The 23,455-nt window shown below is 45.6% G+C and overlaps 1 protein-coding gene and 1 long non-coding RNA gene across 16 annotated transcripts in view; one reads left to right on the forward strand and one right to left on the reverse strand.

Annotated features, from left to right (window-relative positions):
* The first annotated feature begins 801 nt into the window (after positions 1-801).
* Positions 802-6,287, forward strand: LOC145543624 (uncharacterized). Its single transcript, XR_014080918.1, has 3 exons — positions 802-1,050; positions 1,645-1,706; positions 5,387-6,287. It is a non-coding gene; the product is annotated as an uncharacterized LOC145543624 (long non-coding RNA).
* The window catches only part of AZIN2 (antizyme inhibitor 2), a 42,634-nt gene continuing 24,660 nt past the window's right edge, over positions 5,482-23,455 (reverse strand). For all 15 annotated transcript variants that reach the window (XM_081585737.1, XM_081585734.1, XM_081585741.1 and 12 more), the window contains 3 exons: positions 23,231-23,343; positions 8,924-9,138; positions 5,482-5,842 (listed from right to left, as the gene is read on the reverse strand). In XM_081585737.1, the coding sequence (XP_081441863.1) occupies positions 5,704-5,842; positions 8,924-9,138; positions 23,231-23,343 (467 nt within the window). In that variant the 3' untranslated portion in view covers positions 5,482-5,703. The remainder of the gene's footprint in view (positions 5,843-8,923; positions 9,139-23,230; positions 23,344-23,455) is intronic.

Genomic DNA, 23,455 nt, shown 5'->3' on the forward strand with positions numbered 1-23,455 from the left:
GTTCCTATGGTGACCACGGATCAGCTGCTGTTCTGAGCATTTTAAACATGCTAACTTATTTAATCCTCAGAATTAGGATATGAGATAGGTGTATTATTTCATTTTACAGATGCACAGGAAACACAGGTAATAACTGCTAGAATCAGGATTCCAACCCAGGCACTGAGGAATCGGAGTTCGTGTTATAATACCCACTTCACAGGATTGTGAGGGTTAAATGGAAAAGATGAGAGGGAAGGCGTAGAGCAGAGCATGGCACACAGCATCGTTTTGAAACGTAAAACACATTGGCCTGCAAGTCAGGAATTCATTCAAAGCCCGTGGTTTTCTGCGTGAATTCATCAGGCGTCTCCTCTAGGGAGTGAAATGGACGAGTGGGGAGGACCCTGAGGACAAGCCTCCCAAGATCGATAAAGCTCTCACGTCTCACTCATGGATACTCCTATTCTGTAAGGCGAAGTGGAAGTAGCCGGTGGGCAGAAGCCCACTTCCGGTGTCACTGCGGGCCTTTCTAGTCGAGCAGGGGCCCCGGTCGCACCCTTGCTTGCCTCCTGCGCCCCGGGAGGACCCCTTGCCGGTGGGGGGCCCTCCCTCGGCAAAGGTGCGATTTTCCATTCGTGGAGGCTGCGAGCTCCGTCTGTCTTGTCCTGCAACCAATAGACTCAGCTGTCTCTTCTCGCTGTTTGGTAAAGTCCTCCTCCGCTCCGGCAGGGGGCGCCAGAGCGCGGGGGCGCGAAACCTGGGAGGCTCTCTGACACGAAAGTGACGTCACGACGCCGGAAATCCGCGTCCGCGGGGACTGGGGATGTGACGGGTAGGTCCGGTGGCTGGGAGCCGAGCGAGCAAGGCTAGTTTAGGGTGTGTTTAAGGGCATCGTTTCCACTCCGGATAGACTCGGAGGCTCAGATGAGAAAAGTGAGCTTCTAGAGGCAGGGATTTGTTCATATTCCAGCGAGAACCTCTCCCAGGATCAGCACGCTTCCCACGCGACTCCTCGGAGCGGGGAGGGACGTCCTCGGGGTGGTTTGTTACACCTGAGAAGTCCCTGAGGCAAGTGTCTCCGGAACACACCAATTGCACAGAGAGGGAAAACGAACCCAGAGAGAGACAGTGACTTGCAGGGTCGGGATGCCGGATTGAGCAGCTAAAATGCAGGACGCCCAGTTAAAGGTGAGGTTCAGATAAACAGCAGTGTTAGTACATGGGTCATACGTTTACTGAAAAAGTAGCTGTCGTTTTTCTGAATTCAGCTTTAACTGGGTGTCCTATATTTTACAGGGTAATCCTATCCTAAGGTCACCCAGCTGAGTGGAAGAGCAGAAAGCTATTGACATATCTTGTATGCCTCCCCACCTAAGGTTCACTAGTATATGGACCCGCGCTCCTCCTGGAAGCCTGCAGGGCCCCTAGTCTTTTCCAGTTAGTGGTCTGCCGTTAGCGGGATCTAGGCTGCTGTTCAGGAGCTGAAGAGAAGGGCCTAGATATTCCTGCCTCGAGGTTCAGGGATAAACTCCTGCCATCCCATCCTCCAAGATTTGTTTATTCAAAAGACACTAAGCACTTACTTGGTGTCCAGCACAGACTGAGGCTCCAGATGATATTGGCAAGTATGAAAAACATTCCTTCTCTTTGTGGAATTAACAGATTTAAAGGGAGACAAGAAGAAAAATTAACAACGCACTGTGATCAACACTTCTTTAATATAGGTAAATACAGAGCAGTGAAAGTGCAGAGATGCAATTCCCAGGCATAGAGTAAAAGAAAAGGGATATATCCAAGCTGAGACTTGAAAGATTTGTTCAACTTATATGTTGGACATTCGTGTGTAGGGTAGTGTTTTAGGTGCTAGGAACATGGCAACAAAAATAAACATATCTCTGCCCTTAAGAGCTTCATTTCAGTTAAGTCACTCAGTCGTGTCCAACTCTTTGTGACCCCATGGACTGCAGCACGCCAGGCTTCTCTGTCCATCACCAACTCCCAGAGCTTGCCAAACTCGTGTCCATCGAGTTGGTGATGCCATCCAACCATCTCATCCTCTGTCATCCCCTTCTATCTTCAGTCCTTCCCAGCATCAGGGTCTTTTCCAATGAGTTGGTTCCTTGCATCAAGTGGCCAAAGTATTGGAGCTTCAGCTTCAGCATCAGTCCTTCCAATGAATATTCAGGACTGATTTCCTTTAGGATAGACTGGTTGGATCTCCTTTCAGTCCAAGGGATTCTCAAGAGTCTTCTCCAACACCACAGTTCAAAAGCATCAATTCTTCGGCGCTCAGCTTTCTTTATAGTCCAACTCTCACATCCATACATGACTACTGGAAAAACCATAGCTTTAACTAGATGGACCTTTGTTGGCAAAGTGATGTCTCTGCTTTTTAATATGCTGTCTAGGTTGGTCATAACTTTTCTTCCAAGGAGCAAGCATCTTTTAATTTCATGGCCGCAGTCACCATCTGCAGTGATTTTGGAGCACCAAAAAATAAAGTCTGTTACTGTTTCCATTGTTTCCCCATCTATTTGCCATGAAGATGCCATGATCTTGAGTTTTAAGCCAGTTTTTTCACTCTCCTCTTTCATCAAGAGGCTCTTTAGTTCTTTGCTTTCTGCCCTAAGTGTGGTGTCATCTGCATATCTGAGGTTATTGATTATTTTTCCCTGCAGTCTTGATTTTCCAGCTTGTGCTTCATCCAGCATTTCTCATGATGTACTCTGCATATAAATTAAATAAGCAGGTTGACAATATACAGCCTTGATGTACTCCTTTCCCAATTTGGAACCAGTCTGTTGTTCCATGTCCAGTTCTAACTGTTGCTTCTTGACCTGCATACAGATTTCTCAGGAGGCAGGTCAGGTGATCTGGTATTCCCATCTCTTGAAGAATTTTCCACAGTTTGTTGTCCACACAGTCAAAGGCTTTGGCATAGTCAATAAAGCAGAAGTAGGTGTTTTTCTGGCACTCTCTTGCTTTTTTTGATGATCCAATAGATGTTGGCTGTTTGATCTCTGGCTCCTCTGCCTTTTTGAAATTTTAGAATTAAGAGCTTAAGTCTAATTAAATGTATGTCAGATGATGAGTTATGGGGGGGGTGGGAGGAGGTAAGGCTATGGAGGGGATCATGGTGTGGTAGGATGGGAGTGGGAATGTTACAGTTTTAACAATGGTCAGGAAGGCATCACTGAGAAGGTAGCATCTGAGCAAAGATCTGAAGGTGTGAAGGAGAGATATGATAGAGCTATTTGGGGTTATAAGGAAATGCACCTGGCATGTTAGAGGAAGACAGAGAAATAATGAACTGCTTCCAATAGGATAGCTTTCTCAGGGATTTTCAGTGGCAACTTTTGACTGTTTCTTGCCTTAAATGTTACCTTTAGAATCTACTTTCTGTAAAATGTGACCACTACCCACCACCCACATAATTAGATGGGAGGGGCACTTTGAATAGGGTGTACAGAAAAGGCCTTCCCGATGAGCTAAGATGGGAATGAGTCAGCCCTGGAGAGCTGGAAGAAATGCAGTTTAGGCAGAGGGAACAGCAAGGGCAAAGGCCTGGAAGCAGAAAAGAATTCCAGTAAACGTGAGGAACTGAAAAGAGGCCAAACAGACCAGTGCTTGGTGAGAAAAGAGCAGCAGGAGATGAGTTTGGAAAGTGGTAGGAGATCTCAGGCAATTTAACTTCTGTTGGGCCATCACAGTGGGAAGCCACCGAAGAGTTTTCAGCAGCGAATTGACAAGATTGGATTCATATTTCAAAAAAATCCCTCTGACTGTTAAGAAGGCTACATCAAATAATTTTGCAGGTTAAGTTTACACAGGCTTAGCTACTCATCCGCTAGGTGCCAGGAAGAGGGTTTAAAATGGAACAAAGGGTTCACTGGAAACTCCCGTCCTGTTGCCTTCTCTGTGGTCCCTTTACAGCTAGAATGAGCTGGCGTGGGCAGGTGGGTTTCCTAAAGTGGGGGTGGAGGGGGTGGGTGACACCCAGAGAGTCACCATCTTCCTCCTGAGCAGGGGTGGACAGAGGTGACGACTTGTGTCTTTTGGACCCCCTGGCCGGACTTGCCTTAAACAGGCTGGGGGTGAAGGATGTGGATGCTACCACCAGGTCTCCCTCTGCCCCTTTTGAATAAACTTTCATTTATCCTCTCAAAGGTCTTACCATGCTTCTGCTCCAGAGGCATATAGGGCTCCCTACTGCCGGCAGAATTAAGTTCAGACTCCTTGCTTTGTTGTTCAGATTTGTAGGACTGAGCCCTTAATCTCTGGGATCTGATTCTATCTCTAGGTAGGTAGTGTCAGAATTGAGTGGAGTTATAGGACACCCAGCTGTTGTCAGAGAATTGTTTGGTGGTGTAGGGGGAAAAGACGCACACGTTGTACCAGGCTTACCCAGGAAGGAGGTCAAGTGAGGATGTAAAAACAACTGCAATTCAGAATATCTAGACCAGGCAAATACACAGAGGTGGAAAATAGATAAGTGGGTACCAGGGGCTGGGGGAAAGGGAGAATGGGGAGTGCGAATAGATAAGCAGTTTCTTTTTGAGGTAATGGACATGTTCTAGAATTAGATAGTGGTGATGGTTGCACAAACTCTGTGAACGTACTAAAAACCACTGAATCCTACACTTTGGAAGGGTGAGTTTTAGGGAATCTGAATTATATCTTTTTTAATTGCAAAAGAAAAATCTCTAGGACCACCCATTAACAGCTGGGAGAACTCTAAAATCTGAACTCCTTTGCTAAGCAGCTCACACACCCCACGTGCATAGTTTTGTGACCTTACTAACAATATGAAGTCCTGATGAGAACTGCCAAACTGAGGAGCCGTGGGCCTCAGGGCCCTTGACACTGGATGAGGCAGTAGTCTATAGCCAACCAGGTTCTAACAGTCACCGCCTGAATAAGCAAAACCAGCCATGTAGTGGTATTACTCTTGATTGCCTTGCTGACTTGCAAGGAGAGGGCGGGTAAGGGATCTCCTTAGAACCTTCCAGGTACCCACCTCTTTGCTCTTCATCTTTGGTAGGAACTCCCAAAAGCTGTGTCAAATATTCGATTGCCCCCACTTTAGGCCAGGACTTAAGCTGGGTATTAGAGACTCCTACTCAGCCATGAGCTGCAGCTCCAATGCTACAGGGAGGCAACCCTGACCCCCACCCCAACACCTGACAGCTCTGCTTTCCTTGTGATGCCAGCGTGGAAGCTTGGGAAGACAAGAGAGGTGAATCAGAGAAGCTGGGCGCCAGTAGGGGAGGCCCACACTGCAGCGTAAGGTTATCACTGTAGGATGGGGAAGTCTCAGCCCTGGGCTAACCCAGGCTGCTTTGTGAACTGAACTGCTGATTGCACTGGAGTATTAAAAAACCTAAATATTTTATTTGCTTCATAGTTACAAAGGTGAGAAGGAGACCAAGGGAGACCCCCAAGAACACCCCCACACCTGGCTGACCAGGCCCCTTGCACTGCAGAGGAGGCAGACACAGCTGGAAGGGACAGGATTTATGTTGCATACTTGAACTACAGCAAGTGTAAGACTGGTCCTATTTACAGGGCAGAAACACTACAGGTGGAGAATGCGGGGTGGCAGAGTGAGCACCAGAGTCCTGGCCAGAGCGTGCTTCTGCTTGCCACTTTAACCACCTCTCGAAGAGGCATCTCTGGGGCCCCGCTGGGGTTCTCCGGGGGGGGGGGGGGAACGGGGCCCGCTCACATGATGCTCGCCGGGGTGAAGATGGGGCCCAGGCATAAGGTGTCCGTGATCTCCCAGCCACAGGACAGAGGCTTGCACATGCCCTCGGCGTCCTCGTCCTGTTCTGCAGGCAGCAGCTGCCCTTGCAGGGCTTCCCTGCAAGGGAGAGGGGGTCTTTGGAGGCAGCTGGCACGGGGCCCATGGGCCAAGGACTCCCCCTGGCTCCTGCACTGGAAGACCTGGTGTCCCTGGGGCCCCAGCACACAGGGGCAGGGGGAGGCCTGCTGCCCCCTCTTCCCCCACTGCTGTCTTCTCCCCAGAGCCTAACCCACAAGGGAAAGGAACCCACATTCACTGATGTGCCCATTATTGTGCCAGGCACTTCACTTACAGTCTAATTGTATCCTCCCAAAACCCTGTAAGGGTGACTTTATCGTCCCCATTTTACTCCAAGCAAACCGACTTAGAAGTTAACTGCCCAAGGTCACATCCCTAGAAGGACGTAGAACTAGGACTCAACCCAACACTCACTTCAAAGCTCACATTCTTCATACCCCAAGCTTGGTACTTAAAAAATAAAAATCTGCCCTTCCCTCAAAAATCCGACAAACTGTTTCTCCTGCATCCTCACATTAATAAGCGGCTCCTGCTCTTGCCATAAGTTGGGGATCTTGTTCCCACACCCAGTGGATCCCTGCTGAGCCCCAATCCTGAGCATCCCTAAAGGCACCCACTTCTCTCCATTTCCACTGACACCACCATCTCTAGCCAGGAAAGCACAGTCTCCCAGACAAGTCCGACCCAGGTTCATCTTTCCAAAAAGCAAATCCCTTCTGGGTTGCCAGCAGTTTCCTTCCACTCAGGCCACACAACATCTGGCCCCTGCCCGCCTCTCCCACCACACACAATGGTGCAGCCGTGTTTGGGCTCGGATCCCATCCCAGGCACATCCTGTGCACATCCAGTCTCTGCCTGCATCATCAACCCTTAGTCGAGTCCCACAGCACAGCGTACTTCTTGATAACAATGAGTGTTCAATATCTGCTTTCCTGACAGTCCTCCAGCTACAGCGGGGCAGGGGATGTATCTGAGTTACTTATTGCCCAGTGCTCCTGACAGCAAGTAAACACACACTTGGTGGGGAAGGGTGGACGCTGGGTGGAGGATGGGGAAAGAGCACTGGGTTGGGGCAGCATGACAGCCCGTTCCTTACTTCTGCCAGGATCTGCTTCCCAGGACCCTCCCTCTTTCATCTACATCTTCCCTCCCCTCCTTTCCTACTTCCAGCCTATTTCAGTCCCCCACCTGCAGGAAGGCCTCCCCCTTTGCCGGTGTGTACAATTCAGCAGCAAATCAGTAGTCGGGTGGGAGGCACTCTGGGCCAAGCGCCCTCTGTCTGAACCTCTGTTTCCTTATCTAAATGGGTTTTGAAAGATAAGTTTCTTAGAATCCCTCACTGGCTCCCCACTGCCTTCAAGATCAAGGCCAACCTGGGCCTCCGAGGTCCTTCTTGACCGAGTCTTCCCTTCATGCCACTGCAGCTAGACAGAGCCACTTAAAACTCTGGATGAGCTGGACTCTGAAAACCCCCACCCCTCTCAGCCCAGGACACCCTCCTGTTATCTTGCCTGGCCCTCCTGTGCCAGGCTAACTCCTCCCTCACCCACCAGGCAGTGCCTCCTCCCCAGCTCACTGGCCCACCCTCCCACCTTAGTGACCTCTGCACTCTGCCCGTGTGTGTGTGTGTGTGTCCAAGCCTTGGTTCACCATGTTCTCAGATGTTCTTTTACCCTCCAGGATCCAGCACAGAGCCAGATTCTAAAGTAGGACATTCCCATGAGGCCCCTTTGATATGGGGAATTTTTTGACGTGGCCATTTCAATAAACCAGAATTTTGTGTTTCTAGTAATGTGTGCATCTGACTCCATGCAACTTCATCCACCTGTGTTTGCTGGCGATGGAGCCGGGATGTGATAAGGAAGCCTGTGTGATTATTGGGTTTTTTATGTTTGGTGGTTTTTTGTGGGTTTTTTTTGGCCTTGTCAAAACACCTGTGATTTCAAAATGGCAGCATCAGCCTATCCCGTGCAGGGAGTAGAAGCGGCAGATTTGTTGACTGGATAAACTATAGGTGACTCTGATCCTGAGCCCAGTCAGGCCTGCCATTTGGGACCACTGTTCCTGGGGTGGGGGGAGCTCAAGCACCCAGCATGTCCCTGGGGGCACAGGCTTCACTCACTCCCCAGGACCCAGCATAAAAGCCCCTCCAACGGCTCCTGCCCTCTGCAGCCGTCTCCCCAGCCCCATAAGGGGGGGCTCTTCACTGCTGACCAGCTGTGTGACCTCAAGCAAGTGACCTCTGTTTGTGTCAGCACCGATCCCATAGTGTTTTGTGTTTTGAGTAAAAGAGAATCATTATACGATGCCTAGTGTAGAGCCTGACAGAAAGGCCCAGGACTTTCTTTCAGTCTTGTCTTGCTGGATCCCAGGGCTGGCCTGGCGAGGGCATGCTCAGTGAGTAGCCACCAGACTGGTCAGCTCTGTCTACACCTGCCCTTGTCTTCCCTTCATCCACCCAGTAGCTAGAGTGGTCTTCCTAAGATCCAAATCGGACCATGTCACCCCCAGGCTTCCAATCAGTCCCCGCTGGCTGCTGCTGGAAGCTCTAAGCTAGCCTTCATGGCCCTTCCCATCTCCAGCCCTGCTTCCTCTCCAGCCCCGACCAACCTCATGTTTTTTGAAGGCATGTTCACTCCCAATTCCTTCTAAAATCCAAATCAGACCATGTCCCCCGCCCCCATGGAAGGTCCCTCTTCCATGGGGGACCTTGGAACAGAACCCCCTTCCTGCCCTTCCAGCCACTTAACTCCCGCCAGGCTTTGACTTCATCCTTCTTTCCTTAGGGAGGTAGATCTGGGCCTCAGGGAGGTGGGGGTGGGAATCTAAGCCAGGCTTTGGAGCCTGGCCACCCCCCACCCCGCAGCACTGTATTCCCAGGCTCACCTGTCTGCTTCTGTGTCCCTCTAGGGCTCTGAGCTCCCCACGGGAAACTCGGTCTCATTAAAGGCCACAGCCAGGTGCCCAGCACAGGCCTCACTTGAAATCAGTAGCCAAGGATTACTTGCCCCATTGGATTACACAGGAGCAGGGCCCCAAACCTGGGGCTCCCCATGTGGCTTCAGTCCAGCCTGCCCCCATCTCCAATCCCCGCTCCAATTCCCAGCAGGGCCCCCTTACCAGGCCACCCGGGACATGGCATAGGTGATGCGGCAGGTCTGGGCACCCCTGAGGAGGGAACCCATGCCCACGGTGTAGGCGCCCATGTTCTCAAAGACCAGCCAGTCCCCTACGTGTAGTTGCGGCAGCCACAGGCCCTCAGCTACGCAGTCACAGCCATTGGCCACTGGGCCCCACAGGCTGCTGCTGTACAGGGGCTGTTCCGTGGATAGTTTCTGCGGGAGAGAGGGACAGTCAGCTTTCCCTGGCATACGTGCACGGTCTGAGCGCTCCCTCCCTCCAAAGCCTGCAAGGCTCCCAGAGCAAACAGGATCAAGACTGGCTGGGCCTCCTAGCCTGCATTTAAGGCCCTTCCACTTCTCTGCATTCACTGCCTCCTACACTCAGAAGGCACAGTGCCTGATCTTAAATGCAGGCTCCAACACTTGCTAGCTGTGTGACCCTGGGCAAGATACTTAATCCATCAGTTTGCTCATTTGTAAAACGGGAATAATAGCAGTTACCTACCTGCCAGGGTTAGTGAAAGGATACATGAGTATAAGAAGAGTGTGTAGACCAGTGTCTGACACAGGCAAGGGCCCAGTGAATCAGCACCATCTTTATTAATCGGTGTTGCTGTCAGCTTCTGGCTTCAGTCTTCACTGGAGTATCTGCCACTTTGCAGACCCTGGGTGTTTCCTCACCTCTGCAGCCCTTCCCCCTCCCTCAAATCAAGATTGTCTCTGGGCCCAGCCCTGAGGCTCCTTCTATGCAGGCCGTCATGATCCCCTCCTTCCAGGCCTGGCCCAGTAACAGGAGCCAGAAGGACACCAGTGAGTTAGACCCTCGCTCAGGCTCCCACGGCACTCAGTCTGGGGAGGAGGACCGGCCTCCCACAGACGGTCACAGGGTGACCTGGCAGAGATCACAGAGAACCTCACAGAGTCAACAGAATTACTCCCATTTCAGAGAAACTGAGGAATTCTGAGAGGTTAAGTGACTTACCCAAAGACACAACTGACTTACCCAAAGACACAACTAACAATGAGGTAAAATTTTTACTTTTTTCTTAAGTGACTTCCAAATCCAGAAAAAAATCTGTAGCACAGACCATCTGAGGACAACGAAGATATCAGTGCCATTTGTCACAGTGTAGAGAATCTGCTAGGCAGGTTGTGACTGGAGTTGTGGAGTTGTGACTCCCCGGGTAAACCCTGCTTCTCTCCCCTCCCTCCTCTCACCCCTGGCTCCCTAAGCCATCCCCATGCTATCCCCTGAGGTCTCAAACCTACCAGCTCCTAATCTTCCTTTAGATCTCAGTTTCCTCCTGGAAGCCTTTACTGAGGCTCTGCAAGCTTTGCCTTCATAGCATTTCCTATAATTTATAATTAGATATTTAAGACGTGTATCTCCTCAGGCCTGTCTTCCTGTCAGACCATAAATTCGGTTGAGTCCGGAGAACACGACAGTCTTGTTTACCCCCATCTCCTCCAAGCCTAGCAGTCTGGCATACAGTAGGTGCTTTTGTGAAGACTACTTAAGTGGATGAATGAATAAATAAATGAATAGGGAATACATCAGTGATGGGAAAGAGCAAAAAAGAAAAAGAAGGTACAAATAGAAGCTATCCAAGAGCCTAGGAGGAGGCATCAGAGGAGACCAATGGAAGAAGGAGGAAAGGTGTTTTGGTACCTCAGCCAGGAGCAGGAAGAGCCACAGGTGCCATGAGCAGAAATAATACTCGTGTGTGACAAGAAGTTACTGCATAAGCCATTAGTCTCATTAATAAAGACATGCACATGTTACTAAAATCAAATGTGAGAACTATCCTATACTCATTCATTCCTTCAACAGATACTTATTAAGCACCTACTATGTGCCAGGCTCTGATCTAAGAGCCTGGGATGCAACAGTGAACACACACACAAAAAAAATTCCTGTGCTCATGAACCTCACATGCTAGAAAAAGACAAATCAATACATCCTTGTTCATACAACTTAACACTTGTTCACAAGCTTCTTATTAATGAGTAAAATTCATCTCAGTTGCTCTGAATTATTTCCCTTAGCTCCAATCGTTAAAAAACAATAAGCTGACTTTTAAAGATGTGTGAGGGGAAATGATATATAAATGTATCCATGAGGTTCCTTAAGAAATCCTTAAGAAAATAGGTTTCAAAGCTTCTTCCACAATAAAACGAAAAGAAAAGGCACCCTTGAGTTACAATCAGATTTCTCTCGCTTATTAGTGGTATAAATTTACAATGGGTAGAAAGGAAATATTTTAAAATTTCACAGGAAATAAGGCAATTACCATTTAAAACCTTTTTTTTTAAAAAAGGAAACAAAAAAGGAATCAGCAAAACAAATGTTCCAAAAGCATGTGGGGGCAGGCTTTTAAGTCTCAGTTCTGTTTTTGAGTCGGAAAACTGAGCGGAAATGGACAAGCACCTGTAAAAATACAAGAAGCCCAATCACCCCTCTGAGAGCGCAGGCAGAGGGTCCTACTTTACAAAGCTCACCCACCACTACTTCACATTTCATTTGGGAGGCAGTTTCAATTCCCATTTTACAGATGAGAAAACTCAGAAGAAGTGACCTGCTCCGGGTTCTGGAGGGAGTAACTGGCACAGCTCCTGGGGGTCCCAGACGAGGGCCGTCCTCGCTGCACCTGGATGGCAGCTTTCTTCAAAGAGGCCGATAGGAGAGCAGATCCACAGAAGAAACACCATGAAACACTTAAAATGGTACACGGCTCTGATGGAACCCCTAAATAATTCCCTGACTTTTAAAGCCTACACAAGTTAGCTCCTAGCCTGCATAAAGTGTACAAAAATATTTTAAAAGGAAAAAAAAAAAAAAACGGGGTGAACAAGGGTGGCACACGAAAAGCAAAAAGAAGAAACATAACAAAAGCCTATGATCAAAATCTCACTTGTGAACATACAGGCAAAAACCCAAAATGAAACCCTAGCTAATCAAATCCATACTCTTATTCAAAAAATCACTTTCAATGGTCAGATGATTTAAATGGAAGGCAGAGACAATGAGCAAGGTGATCACTGGCTTCATCATAACATGGAAAATATACATCTAAAATTGAAATTTAATTTTTGCAATATATGTCAACATGGCATTCAATAGCCTATAGCACCCCTTCTTGATTAAAACTACAGACAAAATTAAACTCCACAATAAAGAGAAACTATTTAAATAAGGAGCCAACTCTAACTTAATGGAGATATACCAGAATGGCTTCATTTCAGAACTAGAAGCAACCTTAGTTATTAAAGTTAAGCCCCCTCACTTTCCACATGAAGAAACTATAGAAACAGGGCCGAGAGAGGTTAAGTAACTTGCCTAATGTTACTCAGCTACTAGATGGCAGAGCCAAGGACCAGACCCATGTCTTCTGACTCCAAGTCTAAACCTTTCTGTCATTTCTATTTTACATAGCATGGGAAATGCTGACAATAGCTATTATCTAGAAAAAAAGAAACAAAAAGGTATAATATAGAAAAATAAAGAAATAAAATATTATACTGCAGACAAAGCTTGCCCACCTAGAAAATTCAGCAGGGAGAGGAGTCGTTACTAGAGATTAGTGAGTTTTTACATGTATGCCGATGTCTCAGCTTAACCACACAGGGGACCATCTCCACTCACACAGTAATGAAAGCATTAAGTGACTAAACTCAGGGATGTACTTGGGCCACAATAACACTTAACCCATGAAAATAATAAAACCTTGAAAAGAGAGAGGAAATACAAGGACTCTACCTTCTCCTAGCTGGAAAAACTTAGTAAAGCAAAAAAGAGAATTTCCTCCAATTTAATAAATAAATAAGCTACTACTAATTAAAAGCCCCAGAGATAGGGATCCAATTTCATTTTTTGCATACAATCAGGTGACCTAGCATCATATATTAAGCAATTCCCAATGATGTGCTTTGCAAGCCTTGTCAAAATCAAGTTTCCAGATATAGGTGGATTTTTTTGTGTGTGCTCTAATCTATGGGAGAAGGCAATGGCACCCCACTCCAGTACTCTTGCCTGGAAAATCCCATGGATGGAGGAGCCTGGTAGGCTGCAGTCCATGGTGTCGCTAAGAGTCGGACACGACTGAGCGACTTCACTTTCACTTTTCCCTTTCATGCACTGGAGAAGGAAATGGCAACCCACTCCAGTATTTTTGCCTGGAGAATCCCAGGAACGGCGGAGCCTGGTGGGCTGCCATCTATGGGGTCGCACAGAGTCGGACACGACTAAAGTGACTTAGCAGCAGCAGCAGCTCTAATCTATGTTTTGCTGGTCTATGTTTTTATGCCACTCTCCAAACCAAACTGTTTTAATAAACTTCTACTATTTTAATGGTTACTCCAGATATTTACTTTGTAATATGTATACCTAAGGTAGTCTAAAATCAGTCAACATCTTTACCTCCTGCTCAAGCAATTGAAGGGCTTCTCAGGTGGTGCTAGTGGTAAAGAACCCGCCTGCCAAGACAGGAGACTGAAGAGATGTGGGTTTGATCCCTGGGTTGGAAACAGCCTTTGGAGGACGGCACAGCAACCCACTCCAGTATTCTTGCCTGAAGAACCCCATGGACAGAGGAGCCTGGTGGGCTACAGTCCATAGCATCGCAGAGTCGGACATGACTAAAGCGACTTAGCACACACACACAAGAAATTCAAAACCTTAGAATACCAACTTGGTCACTTTACCTCCCAACTTACATTCTATTGCTATCCAGTGTAGGTTGATAGATCCAAGCTGCTATTTCACTATCTTCTGCCATCCATTGTTATGGGGGGAAAATAAGCTGTAAGTCTAATTAATATTCTTCTACAGGTATTCTTTTATCTGTCTCATTTCTTTCACTAGTTTTATGATCTTCCTCTGTCTTTGGTATTCAGTTTCACTAATATGTTGTCTACGTATGGATTTATTTTTAGGTAACATACTTGGAATTTGTTGGATTTCCTGAATCTGAGAATAAATGTTCCTCTCATTTACTCTCTGCTAGCTATTCATTTTTAATTTTAACTTATTTATTCTGCCTCAGTTCCAAATCTACCCTTCTTCTCCCTGCTTTGTGATACTAGAGTGAGACATTTCTTCCTTACTAGCCAGCTTTATGTTGTTGATGTTGCTAAGTCATGTCTGACTTTTTTGCAACCCCATGGACTGTAACTCACCAGGCCCCTCTGTCCATGGAGTTTCTCAGGCAAGAATACTGGAATGGGTTACCATTTCCTTCTCCACGGAATCTTCCTGACCCAGGGATCTAATTCACATCTCCTGAACTGCCAGGCAGGTTCTTTATCACTGAGCAACCAGGGAAGCTCAGCTAGCTCTGTGTTAGGCTTTGTCAATATAAGTTGCTGGAAAAACACTGCAAGGGCAGATCAGGAAGAAGGAACTCTCTCCCTTTTAGCCTGCTGTTTCCCGTGTGGCCACCTTTGGTTCAGGGTATGAGGGTGTGGTTGCATTCACCTCAATGGCCCTCAGTTCATCTTTGGCCTGCACAGTCCAACAAGTTTCTCTCTACTCAACTCTGCAATTCAGTTGTGTTGGCAACCCCCTGAAAGTCTCCTTGCCACTAGAAGGCTGCATACCATAGCCTTTCCTCAAAGGTTTCAGTCTCAGACTTGCAGGGAGGAGCCCTCCCTTAAGGTGCTTCACTCTCCCTTACCAGGTGTAGTAACTGCTTTTATCCTTTTTAGTAATCAGCCATCTTTAAAGTTAGCAATTCTTCATATTAAAATTTCCCTGTTCAAACTACCTGTCTTGTTTCTGTATCCTGATACAATCTCTTCCTGAAACTATGATTAGACATTACACCCTCTCACTCTACCACTTCCTTTGCCTTTCTTATTTTCTATTTGTCTCTTTGTGCTACATTTGCAAAGTTCCTTCAGCTCTGTGTTCCCATTCCTTCTTTATCTTCCCATATCTTCTCTCTTCAACTGTCTCTAATATCTTGCTTTGTCGTTGTTGTTTAGTCATTAAATCGTGTCTGACTCTTTTGTGACCGCATGGACTGTAGCCTGCCAGGCTCCTCTGTCCATGGAATGTCCCAGGCAAGAATACTGGAGTAGGTTGCCATTTTCTTCTCCAGGGGATCTTCCTGACCCAGGGATCAAACCCACGTCTCTTGCATTGGCAGGTGGATTCTTTACCACTGAGCCACCTGGAAAGCCCCAATATCTTGCTTACCCTGTGTATAATTTCAATGTTCATATATTTCATTTCTAGAAATTCTATTTAGTCCTTTTAAAAATCTGTTAAGTCATGTTTTTATATTTGCTTACTTTTTGGTAAGCAAAAGTAATTTTCAACTTATTTTCAATTTTTTCTTTAAACACGGTAAATATTTTTGTTTTATTTTTCAGTTCAGTCACTCAGTTGTGTCCAACTCTTTGTGACCCCATGGACTGCAGCACGCCAGGATTCCCTGTCCATCACCAACTCCCAGAGCTTACTCAAACTCATGTCCATCAAGTCAGTGATGCCATCCAACCATCTCATCCTCTGTCGTCCCCTTCTCCTCCTGCCTTCAATCTTTCCCAGCATCAGGGTCTTTTCCAATGAGTCAGTTCTTTGCATCAGGTGGCCAAAGTATTGGAGTTTCAGCTTCATCATCAGTCCTTCCAATGAATATTCAGGAATGCTTTCCTTTAGGATGGACTGGCTGGATCTCCTTGCTGTCCAAGGGACTCTCAAGAGTCTTCTCCAACACCACAGTTCAAAAGCATCAATTCTTCAGCACTCAGTTTTCTTTATGGTCCAACTCTTATATCCATACATGACTACTGGAAAAACCATAGCTTCGACTAGATGGACCTTTGTTGGCAAAGTAATGTCTCTGCTTTCTAATAATGCTGTCTAGGTTGGTCATAACTTTAGGAGCAAGCGTCTTTTAATTTCATGGCTCCAGTCACCATCTGCAGTGATTTTGGAGCCCCCAAAATAAAGTCTGTTACTGTTTCCATTGTTTCCCCATCTATTTGCCATTAAGTGATGGGACCAGATGCCATGATCTTAGTTTCCTGAATGTTGAGTTTTAAGCCAACTTTTTCACTCTCCTCTTTCACTTTCATCAAGAGGCTCTTTAGTTCTTCTTTTCTTTCTGCCATAAGGGTGGTGTTATCTGCATATCTGAGGCTATTTATATTTCTCTCAACAATCTTGATTCCAGCTTGTGCTTCATCCAGTCTGGCATTTCTCATGATGTACTCTGCATATAAGCAGGGTGACAATATACAGCCTTGACGTACTCCTTTCCCGATTTGGAACCAGTCTATTGTTCCATGTCCAGTTCTAACTGTTGCTTCTTGACCTGCATACAGATTTCTCAGGAGGCAGGTCAGGTGGTCTGGTATTCCCATCTCTTGAAGAATTTTCCACAGTTTGTTGTGATCCACACAGTCAAAGGCTTTGGTGTAGTCAATAAAGCAGAAGCAGATGTTTTTCTGGAACTCTGTTGCTTTTTCAATGATCATGCGGATGTTGGGAATTTGATCTCTGGTTCCTCTGCCTTTTCTAAAACCAGCTTGAACATCTGGAAGTTCATGGTTCATGAGCTGTTGAAGCCTGGCTTGGAGAATTTTAAGCATTACTTTGCTAGCGTGTGAGATGAGTGCAATTGTGTGGTAGTTTGAGCATTCTTTGGCATTGCCTTTCTTTGGGATTGGAATGAAAACTGACCTTTTCCAGTCCTGTGGCCACTGCTGAGTTTTCCAAATTTGCTGACATATTGAGTGCAGCACTTTCACAGCATCATCTTTTAGGATTTGAAATAGCTCAACTGGAATTCCATCACCTCCACTAGCTTTGTTAGTAGTGATGCTTCCTAAGGTCCACTTGACTTTTCATTCCAGGATGCCTGGCTCTAGGTGAGTGATCACACCATCATGGTTATCTAGGTCATGAAGATTTTTTTGTGTGTAGTTCTTCTGTGTATTCTTACTGCCTCTTCTTCATATCTTCTGCTTCTGTTAGGTCTATACTGTTTCTGTCCTTTATTGTGCCCATCTTTGTATGAAAAGTTCCCTTGGTATATCTAATTTTCTTGAAGAGATCTCTAGTCTTTCCCATTCTATTGTTTTCCTGCATTACTTTGCATTGATCACTGAGGAAGGCTTTCTTATCTCTCCTTGCTATTCTTTGGAACTCTGCATTCAAATGGATATATCTCTTCTTTTCTCCTTTGCCTTTTGCTTCTCTTTTCTCAGCTATTTGTAAGACCTCATCAGACAACCATTTTGCCTTTTTGCATTTCTTTTTCTTCAGGATGGTCTTGATCACTGCCTCCTGTACAATGTCATGAACCTCCATCCATAGTTCTTCAGGCACTCTGTCTATCAGATCTAATCCCTTGAATCTATTTGTCACTTCCACTATATAATCATAAGGGATTTGATTTAGGTCATACCTGAAGGGTCTAGTGGTTTTCCCTACTTTCTTCAATTTTTAGCATCTGATAAATCTGCTATCTATTGCTTATGCTGGCTCCCCTTCATGGTGACTTGTTTCTTTGTGTTTTGTGATTTTTTATTGTGAGCTCATGTGCTTGAAACTTTATCTGTGAGGATTATTAAAAGCCTAGTTTGAAGATTCCTCAAGAGACAGTTTGTGTTTGCTTCTGCAAGATAAAATAAATTCTAGGCTTCAGGCGTCCAGTGAAAGTAAAAGTGAAAATGAAAGCCACTCAGTCGTGTCCGACTCTTTGTGACCCCATGGACTATACAGCCCATGGAATTCTCCAGGCCAGAATACTGGAGTGGGTAGCCTTGTCCTTCTCCAGGGGATCTTCCCAACCCAGGGATTGAACCCAGGTCTCTCACATTGCAGGCAGATTTTTTACCAGCTGAGCCACAAGGGAAGCCCAAGAATACTGGAATGGGTAGCCTATCCCTTCTCCAGGGGATCTTCCCAACCCAGGAATCGAATCGGGGTCTCCTGCATTGCAGGTAGATTCTTTACCAACTGGGCTATGAGAGGAGCTTCCAGATCACACAGTTAATATGAATTTGGGCAACGAACCCCAAAAAAGCGCTGGCATGTGGCTTCAAATTCTCAATTTTTTGCTCTCTTCCAACCACTAACAAGATCAAAACAGACACATTTTCTTGCTGTCCTCCTCTGTAGGGGGTTTTCCTAATATTCTCTTATACTAATGATGATGTACTTTTTTTTAGGGTTCCCAGCTTTATATGCGGAGAAGGCAATGGCACCCCACTCCAGTACTCTTGCCTAGAAAATCCCATGGACGGAGGAGCCTGGTGGGCTACAGTCCATGGGGTCGCTAAGAGTCAGACACGACTGAGCGACTTCACTTTCACTTTTCCCTTTCATGCACTGGAGAAGGAAATGGCCACCCACTCCAGTATTCTTGCGTGGAAAATCCCAGGGACGGCGGAGCTTGGTGGGCTACCGTCTATGGGGTCGCACAGAGTCGGACATGACTGAAGTGACTTAGCAGCAGCAGCAGCAGCTTTATATGAGGGATCTTATCAGATTCTCTATCTTGGCTAGTCCCTAGGAATACTCATAGCTATCAAAACTGAAGATCAGTGCTAAAAGGATTCAGCATACATCCCCAGAGAGAAGGCCAGTTTCAGAGTTAGGTTTTCCCTCTGGATTAATTCACTTAACATATTTGAATAGTCACTATTGTACATGCTTGGGACACACTAGTGAACAAAATAGACAAAGATCCTTGTCCTCACAGGGTTTATAGTCTAGCAGGAGGGAGGAAAACAAAGAAGTAAATGATATACTATGTTATAAAGTAATTTAAAAAACAGATTAGGTGAGGGGTACAGGTGTAACATTAAATAAGGTGTCAGGGTGTAAGGAGATGACTTTTCAGCAAAGATCTAAAGGAGGTAAGGAGCGAAGCAGGGTGGTTCCTGGAAGAGAAGTGATCTGGTTAGAAGGGAAAGCTGGTGCAAAGGTGCTGAGGCAGGAATATGCCTGGTGAGTTCAGGGAGCTGCAAGGAGGCTAAAGTGATTAGAGTAGGATGAGCAAGGGGATGTGGGTGAGGGAGGTGGCGTGAGAGGTAGCAGGGTCAGATCTCAAAGGGCCTTGGGAGCTACTGGAAGGGCTCTGGCTTTAATTCAGAGTGAGACAGGAGCCCAGGCAGAGTTTCAGTTAGAAAAGAGACATGATTTGACTTACACTTAAAAAGGATCCCTCGGACTGGTGGGTTGACTGACTTTTACACTAAGTGAAATGGAGATTCCTGCTTTCACTTGTGTATTGACCTCTGAAGATTCCCTGCTATCTTGTAAGTCAGACACAGTCTTCTTCGTCAGTGGGGAGGCCGTTCAGAGTATCCAGTCCACTACATTGCTGGCAACAGAAGGCACCCCCTACCAGGTTTCTAAACATAGCACAAAGCTGTTGTCCAAAGAACAGGATAAAAACTAGAGATCATTGAAAAATAAAAGTAATGGATAGTATGGCAAAGCAAAAATAAAATAGGACTAGAAATCATTACTTAAGAATTTTTAAGACAAGAACTAACCAGATCCAGACCTGAAAAAGTACTACTGCAATGTACTCCAGATGGAATTCTACTTTTTAAACCATAAATAATTAGAATAAAATACAATGACAAATGAGAGAACTCGATCCTGGCAACAAGGTGCCTCTGTACAGAGTAGGGTGATCAGAGCTTCTACCCTGAATTTTGCTTCCGAAGATTCTCATAACACTCCCATGGTACTTGCCCCCTCTGGGACCCTCCCCACACCTAACTATACCTTGCATTTATGAAGTACTAATACACATTTATTGAACTGCATTTTAGACCACTCAGTGAATATTTAAAATGTTTATAAATAAAAAGGCGACCTAACATATCAGTAAAGAAAATCATGTCTTGGAGAAGATAATGGCAAACCACTCCAGTACTCTTGCCTGGAGAAGCCCATGGACAGAGGAGCCTGGTGGGGTATGTCTGTGGGGTCGAAAAAGAGTCAGACACCACTTAGTGACTAAACAAGACCATGCTAAAAATATTTTCAAGAGTAAAGGATATTTTCTTACCTCCATTGTTGCTTTAACAGTAGCATTTTAAAAAGATAAAATTAATATGCCCAAATATTGTTAATAAAAGACAAAGTTACTAAGTTATTATATATCCAGGGCTTCTCTGGGAGACAAAGGTTATATATTGGCTTCTAATTTAAAAGTGTTCACTTTATCAAACATGATTTGGCTTTGGTTGGCCTTTTATAATTTATATAAAACAAAGTTGATTTTCCTCAATTCTATGATTTAGGTATTTCCCACAATGAGCAAATAATGAAATCTGAATTAATATAAAAAAGAAAACCATGTCTCATAATATATGTTTTTTTTTAAGTTAAAACAATGTGCACTATGACACTTAGAGAAATGAAAGTAAAATTTAACAACAGTCATTTCTGAATGGTGGGATTAGTGGATTATTACTTTTTGTGCTAAATTTTATCCAGTAAATGTTCTATGTAATATATATATATATATACACCATAAACATATGGTAAATCTATAACCCGCAGAGCAGGTAGAAAGAGATAAATATCCTTACTATTAATTGCAGAACACTTAGTTAAGACATATGAGAGTGTGTTGAAATATCTATGAAAGAAGGCTTTATACTTGTCAAAGAAACAAAAATGAAAGACTGAGGTATACCATTTCAGATAAATTAGCCAGCAAGAAAAAGGTCACAGCATGTAATGCTCGTAGCTTATTGTGAAATAGCACTACTGGTAATAATACATATTAGTCCAAGCGTGGAGGAAAACAATCTAACAATACATATCAAGAGGAATAAAAATGCTCAAATCTTCTTATTCAGTAACACTATTCCAGAGACTCACCACAAGAAAATGGTTTTTAAAAGGGAATATACTTTAAGCATGTACATTGAGCCAGCTATACAAAGAGACTAACAAAGAACATTTTTTTGACAGAGGATACTGAAAGAAACATGAATAAGAATAACAAAAAATTAGCAATGCCCAAATGCTAATGAAGACATTTTACAAGGAGGCAGCGATTTTACAGGGAGACAATCATTTTATAGGAAAGTAGTTCAGAGTTTGGTCTTAAGCAACAGACAGATGATCAAAGATGAATAAGACATGAACCCTACCCCAAGGGTCTACAGTTTAGAACGCTGCCATTTATTAACTGTGTGACTTTGAGTAAGTTTCTTCGCCTCCCTATGCCTCAGTTTTCTCACCTGTAAAATCAACTATAAAAACCATTTATAAGGGAATATCTGAACACTCACTAGGTGACAAGGGATACTATGGAATTGCTTAGTTTTTAGTTTGATGATGCTGCTGTGTTTCTTAAGTCTTTATCTTTTAGTCGTTAAGTACTAAAATATTTTTGAAAAAAATGCAGTAACATTTGTTCTGTCCTTTTTGTACTTTTCTCATGACATTGTTGTAGTCTGTGTACTTCTCTGTGTATGTGTGTGTGTGTGTGACACACACACATTTCTACTGAGCAAGACTGTATTTCCAAGGCACAAGCAATCCTTCCTCACCTACTACCTTCTGCCAACCTCAGGGCACATGGAGGGTGCTCAAATATTTGTTGAATTAAACAAACAAACCAAAAAAAGGCCACACATATTCCAATGATGAGAAAAATACCCTGAAGCAAGGATTATGTTTAATACGACTTTTTCTACCTGAGGTCCAAAATCAAAGTCCATGGGCGCGAAGAGCAGGGTACAAATCTGCCATCCTGGCTAGTGAGGGGCACCTTCCTTGGGGAGGAAACTGCAGATACCCTGGCCAGGCGGGGCCCTCCCGACACACTCAGAGCACAACCGTAGCTCATTTACTGTGTGTGCTATTATCTACACAGTGTCTCCATGGCCACACTGCGGGCCTTACCCTAGGTACGGTCTCCTAAGCAGTTGACAGCCCAAAGAAGAAACCTGGGCGCCCTGCAGAGGAGGAGCAGCGCAGACCACTGAAAGAGTCAGGAACACCCTGGTGCCCAAGCCAGGAAGACCAGCTGGAGACTGATCCGCCAGGCTCCTGGGGCAGGTGTGGTGCTGGGCTGGGACCACAGCCCCTCGGAGGAGGAGCTGATGAAGGGAATGGGGAGTGGGTCAGGGATGGCCTGCAACAGGAAGAAGGGACTGGGACCGGGAAGGGGACTAGGAAGCGACTGCTCTCTGCTGTGTAACCTGGGGCTTGGCTGGCCTAGGCCGGTCCTTCCCCTGTGCGGTAGGATGTGGGAGACCACAGGAATGCAAGCAACGCGAGTGCATCACCGTGGAAAACTGAATTCCTGAGCACTTCATCATCAGGGAGGCTTACTCAGACAACGAAGCAGCTATGGAATGAGGACTCATCCAGTTGTGGGGGATGGTGGGGGGCGCCTGGAGGAGGGAAGCTCCCTCCGCCTGCAGTAGAGGAAGGGCAGGAAGAGCTACAAAGAGGAGCCCACATCTGATTGACTCTGGGGGGAAAAAAAAGATGGAAAGAAAAACAACAGCACATATTGAAAGCTCACGGTGGTCTAGGTGCTGGTTAGGCACTTAAGCTTCCTTCCTGAAACAGGACCACACAAATGCCTGTGAAAATACAAGTGTGTCTGATTTTCTTTCCCCTCTTAACGAAGCCCACTAAAGCTGGCAGAGGCCCTGAGGCTGGATTCAGCAGGCTAGAAGGAATGTTCTATCTATTCCTGTCCCCTTGTTAACATGGAAAAACTCATTAAAATGAATTTTTAGGGACTTGCCTGGTGATCCAGTGGTTAAGAATCTGCCTTGCAATGGGGGATGCAGGTTCGATCCCTGGTCAGAGAACTAAGATCCCACATGTTATGAGGAAACTAAGCCCACGCAGCACAATGAAGACCCAGCCCACAAGCAGTGATCAGAGATGGATGTCAAGATAGACTCATGAAGCTCAAAAACAGGAAACCAAATGGACAATTGCTAGAGTTAGATGGCCTAAAATATTATATGGTCATCAAGAAGCATATTGTTAAAGATTCGTGAATGGCATGGAAAGAGTCACACTCCAAGTTAAGCGAAAAAAGACCAGGTTACAAATGAATATGATCCCAACTTTATGGGGGAAAAGTATAATACATTTTTTAAAAGATTGAAATCTAAATATTCAAGGGGTCTATCTCTATGTGGTGGAATTAGAGGTGATAAGCTTCCTCATTCTTAGTGTCTGTTTTCTCCAACGAACATGTTTTACTTTTTTAAAATTAGATAACAACACACACCAAAAAAATGTTATTTAAATGCACTCACACAATTGAAAACAGGCCCAGCAGGGCAGGCTCACCTTCTGCAGGATGGGGGCAGGGCAGGTGTTGTCAAACAGGATTGAGTTGAAGATTCCATACACGCCCTCACTGAGATGGTACACGATGGTCTTGGGGGCGGAACCCGTTTCCTCTGCAGGGAGGGGAGGGGCCGGGGGGGCACAAGGAGCATGTGAGGGGGCGGGACAACGGCGGGCTCAGTCAGAGGACAGGAGGGCTGCCCCCTCCTCAGCTATGGGGCAGCT

Source organism: Giraffa tippelskirchi, chromosome 3, assembly GCF_054371585.1.
Source record: "Giraffa tippelskirchi isolate mGirTip1 chromosome 3, T2T-mGirTip1v1.2.pri, whole genome shotgun sequence".
NCBI lineage: Eukaryota > Metazoa > Chordata > Mammalia > Artiodactyla > Giraffidae > Giraffa > Giraffa tippelskirchi.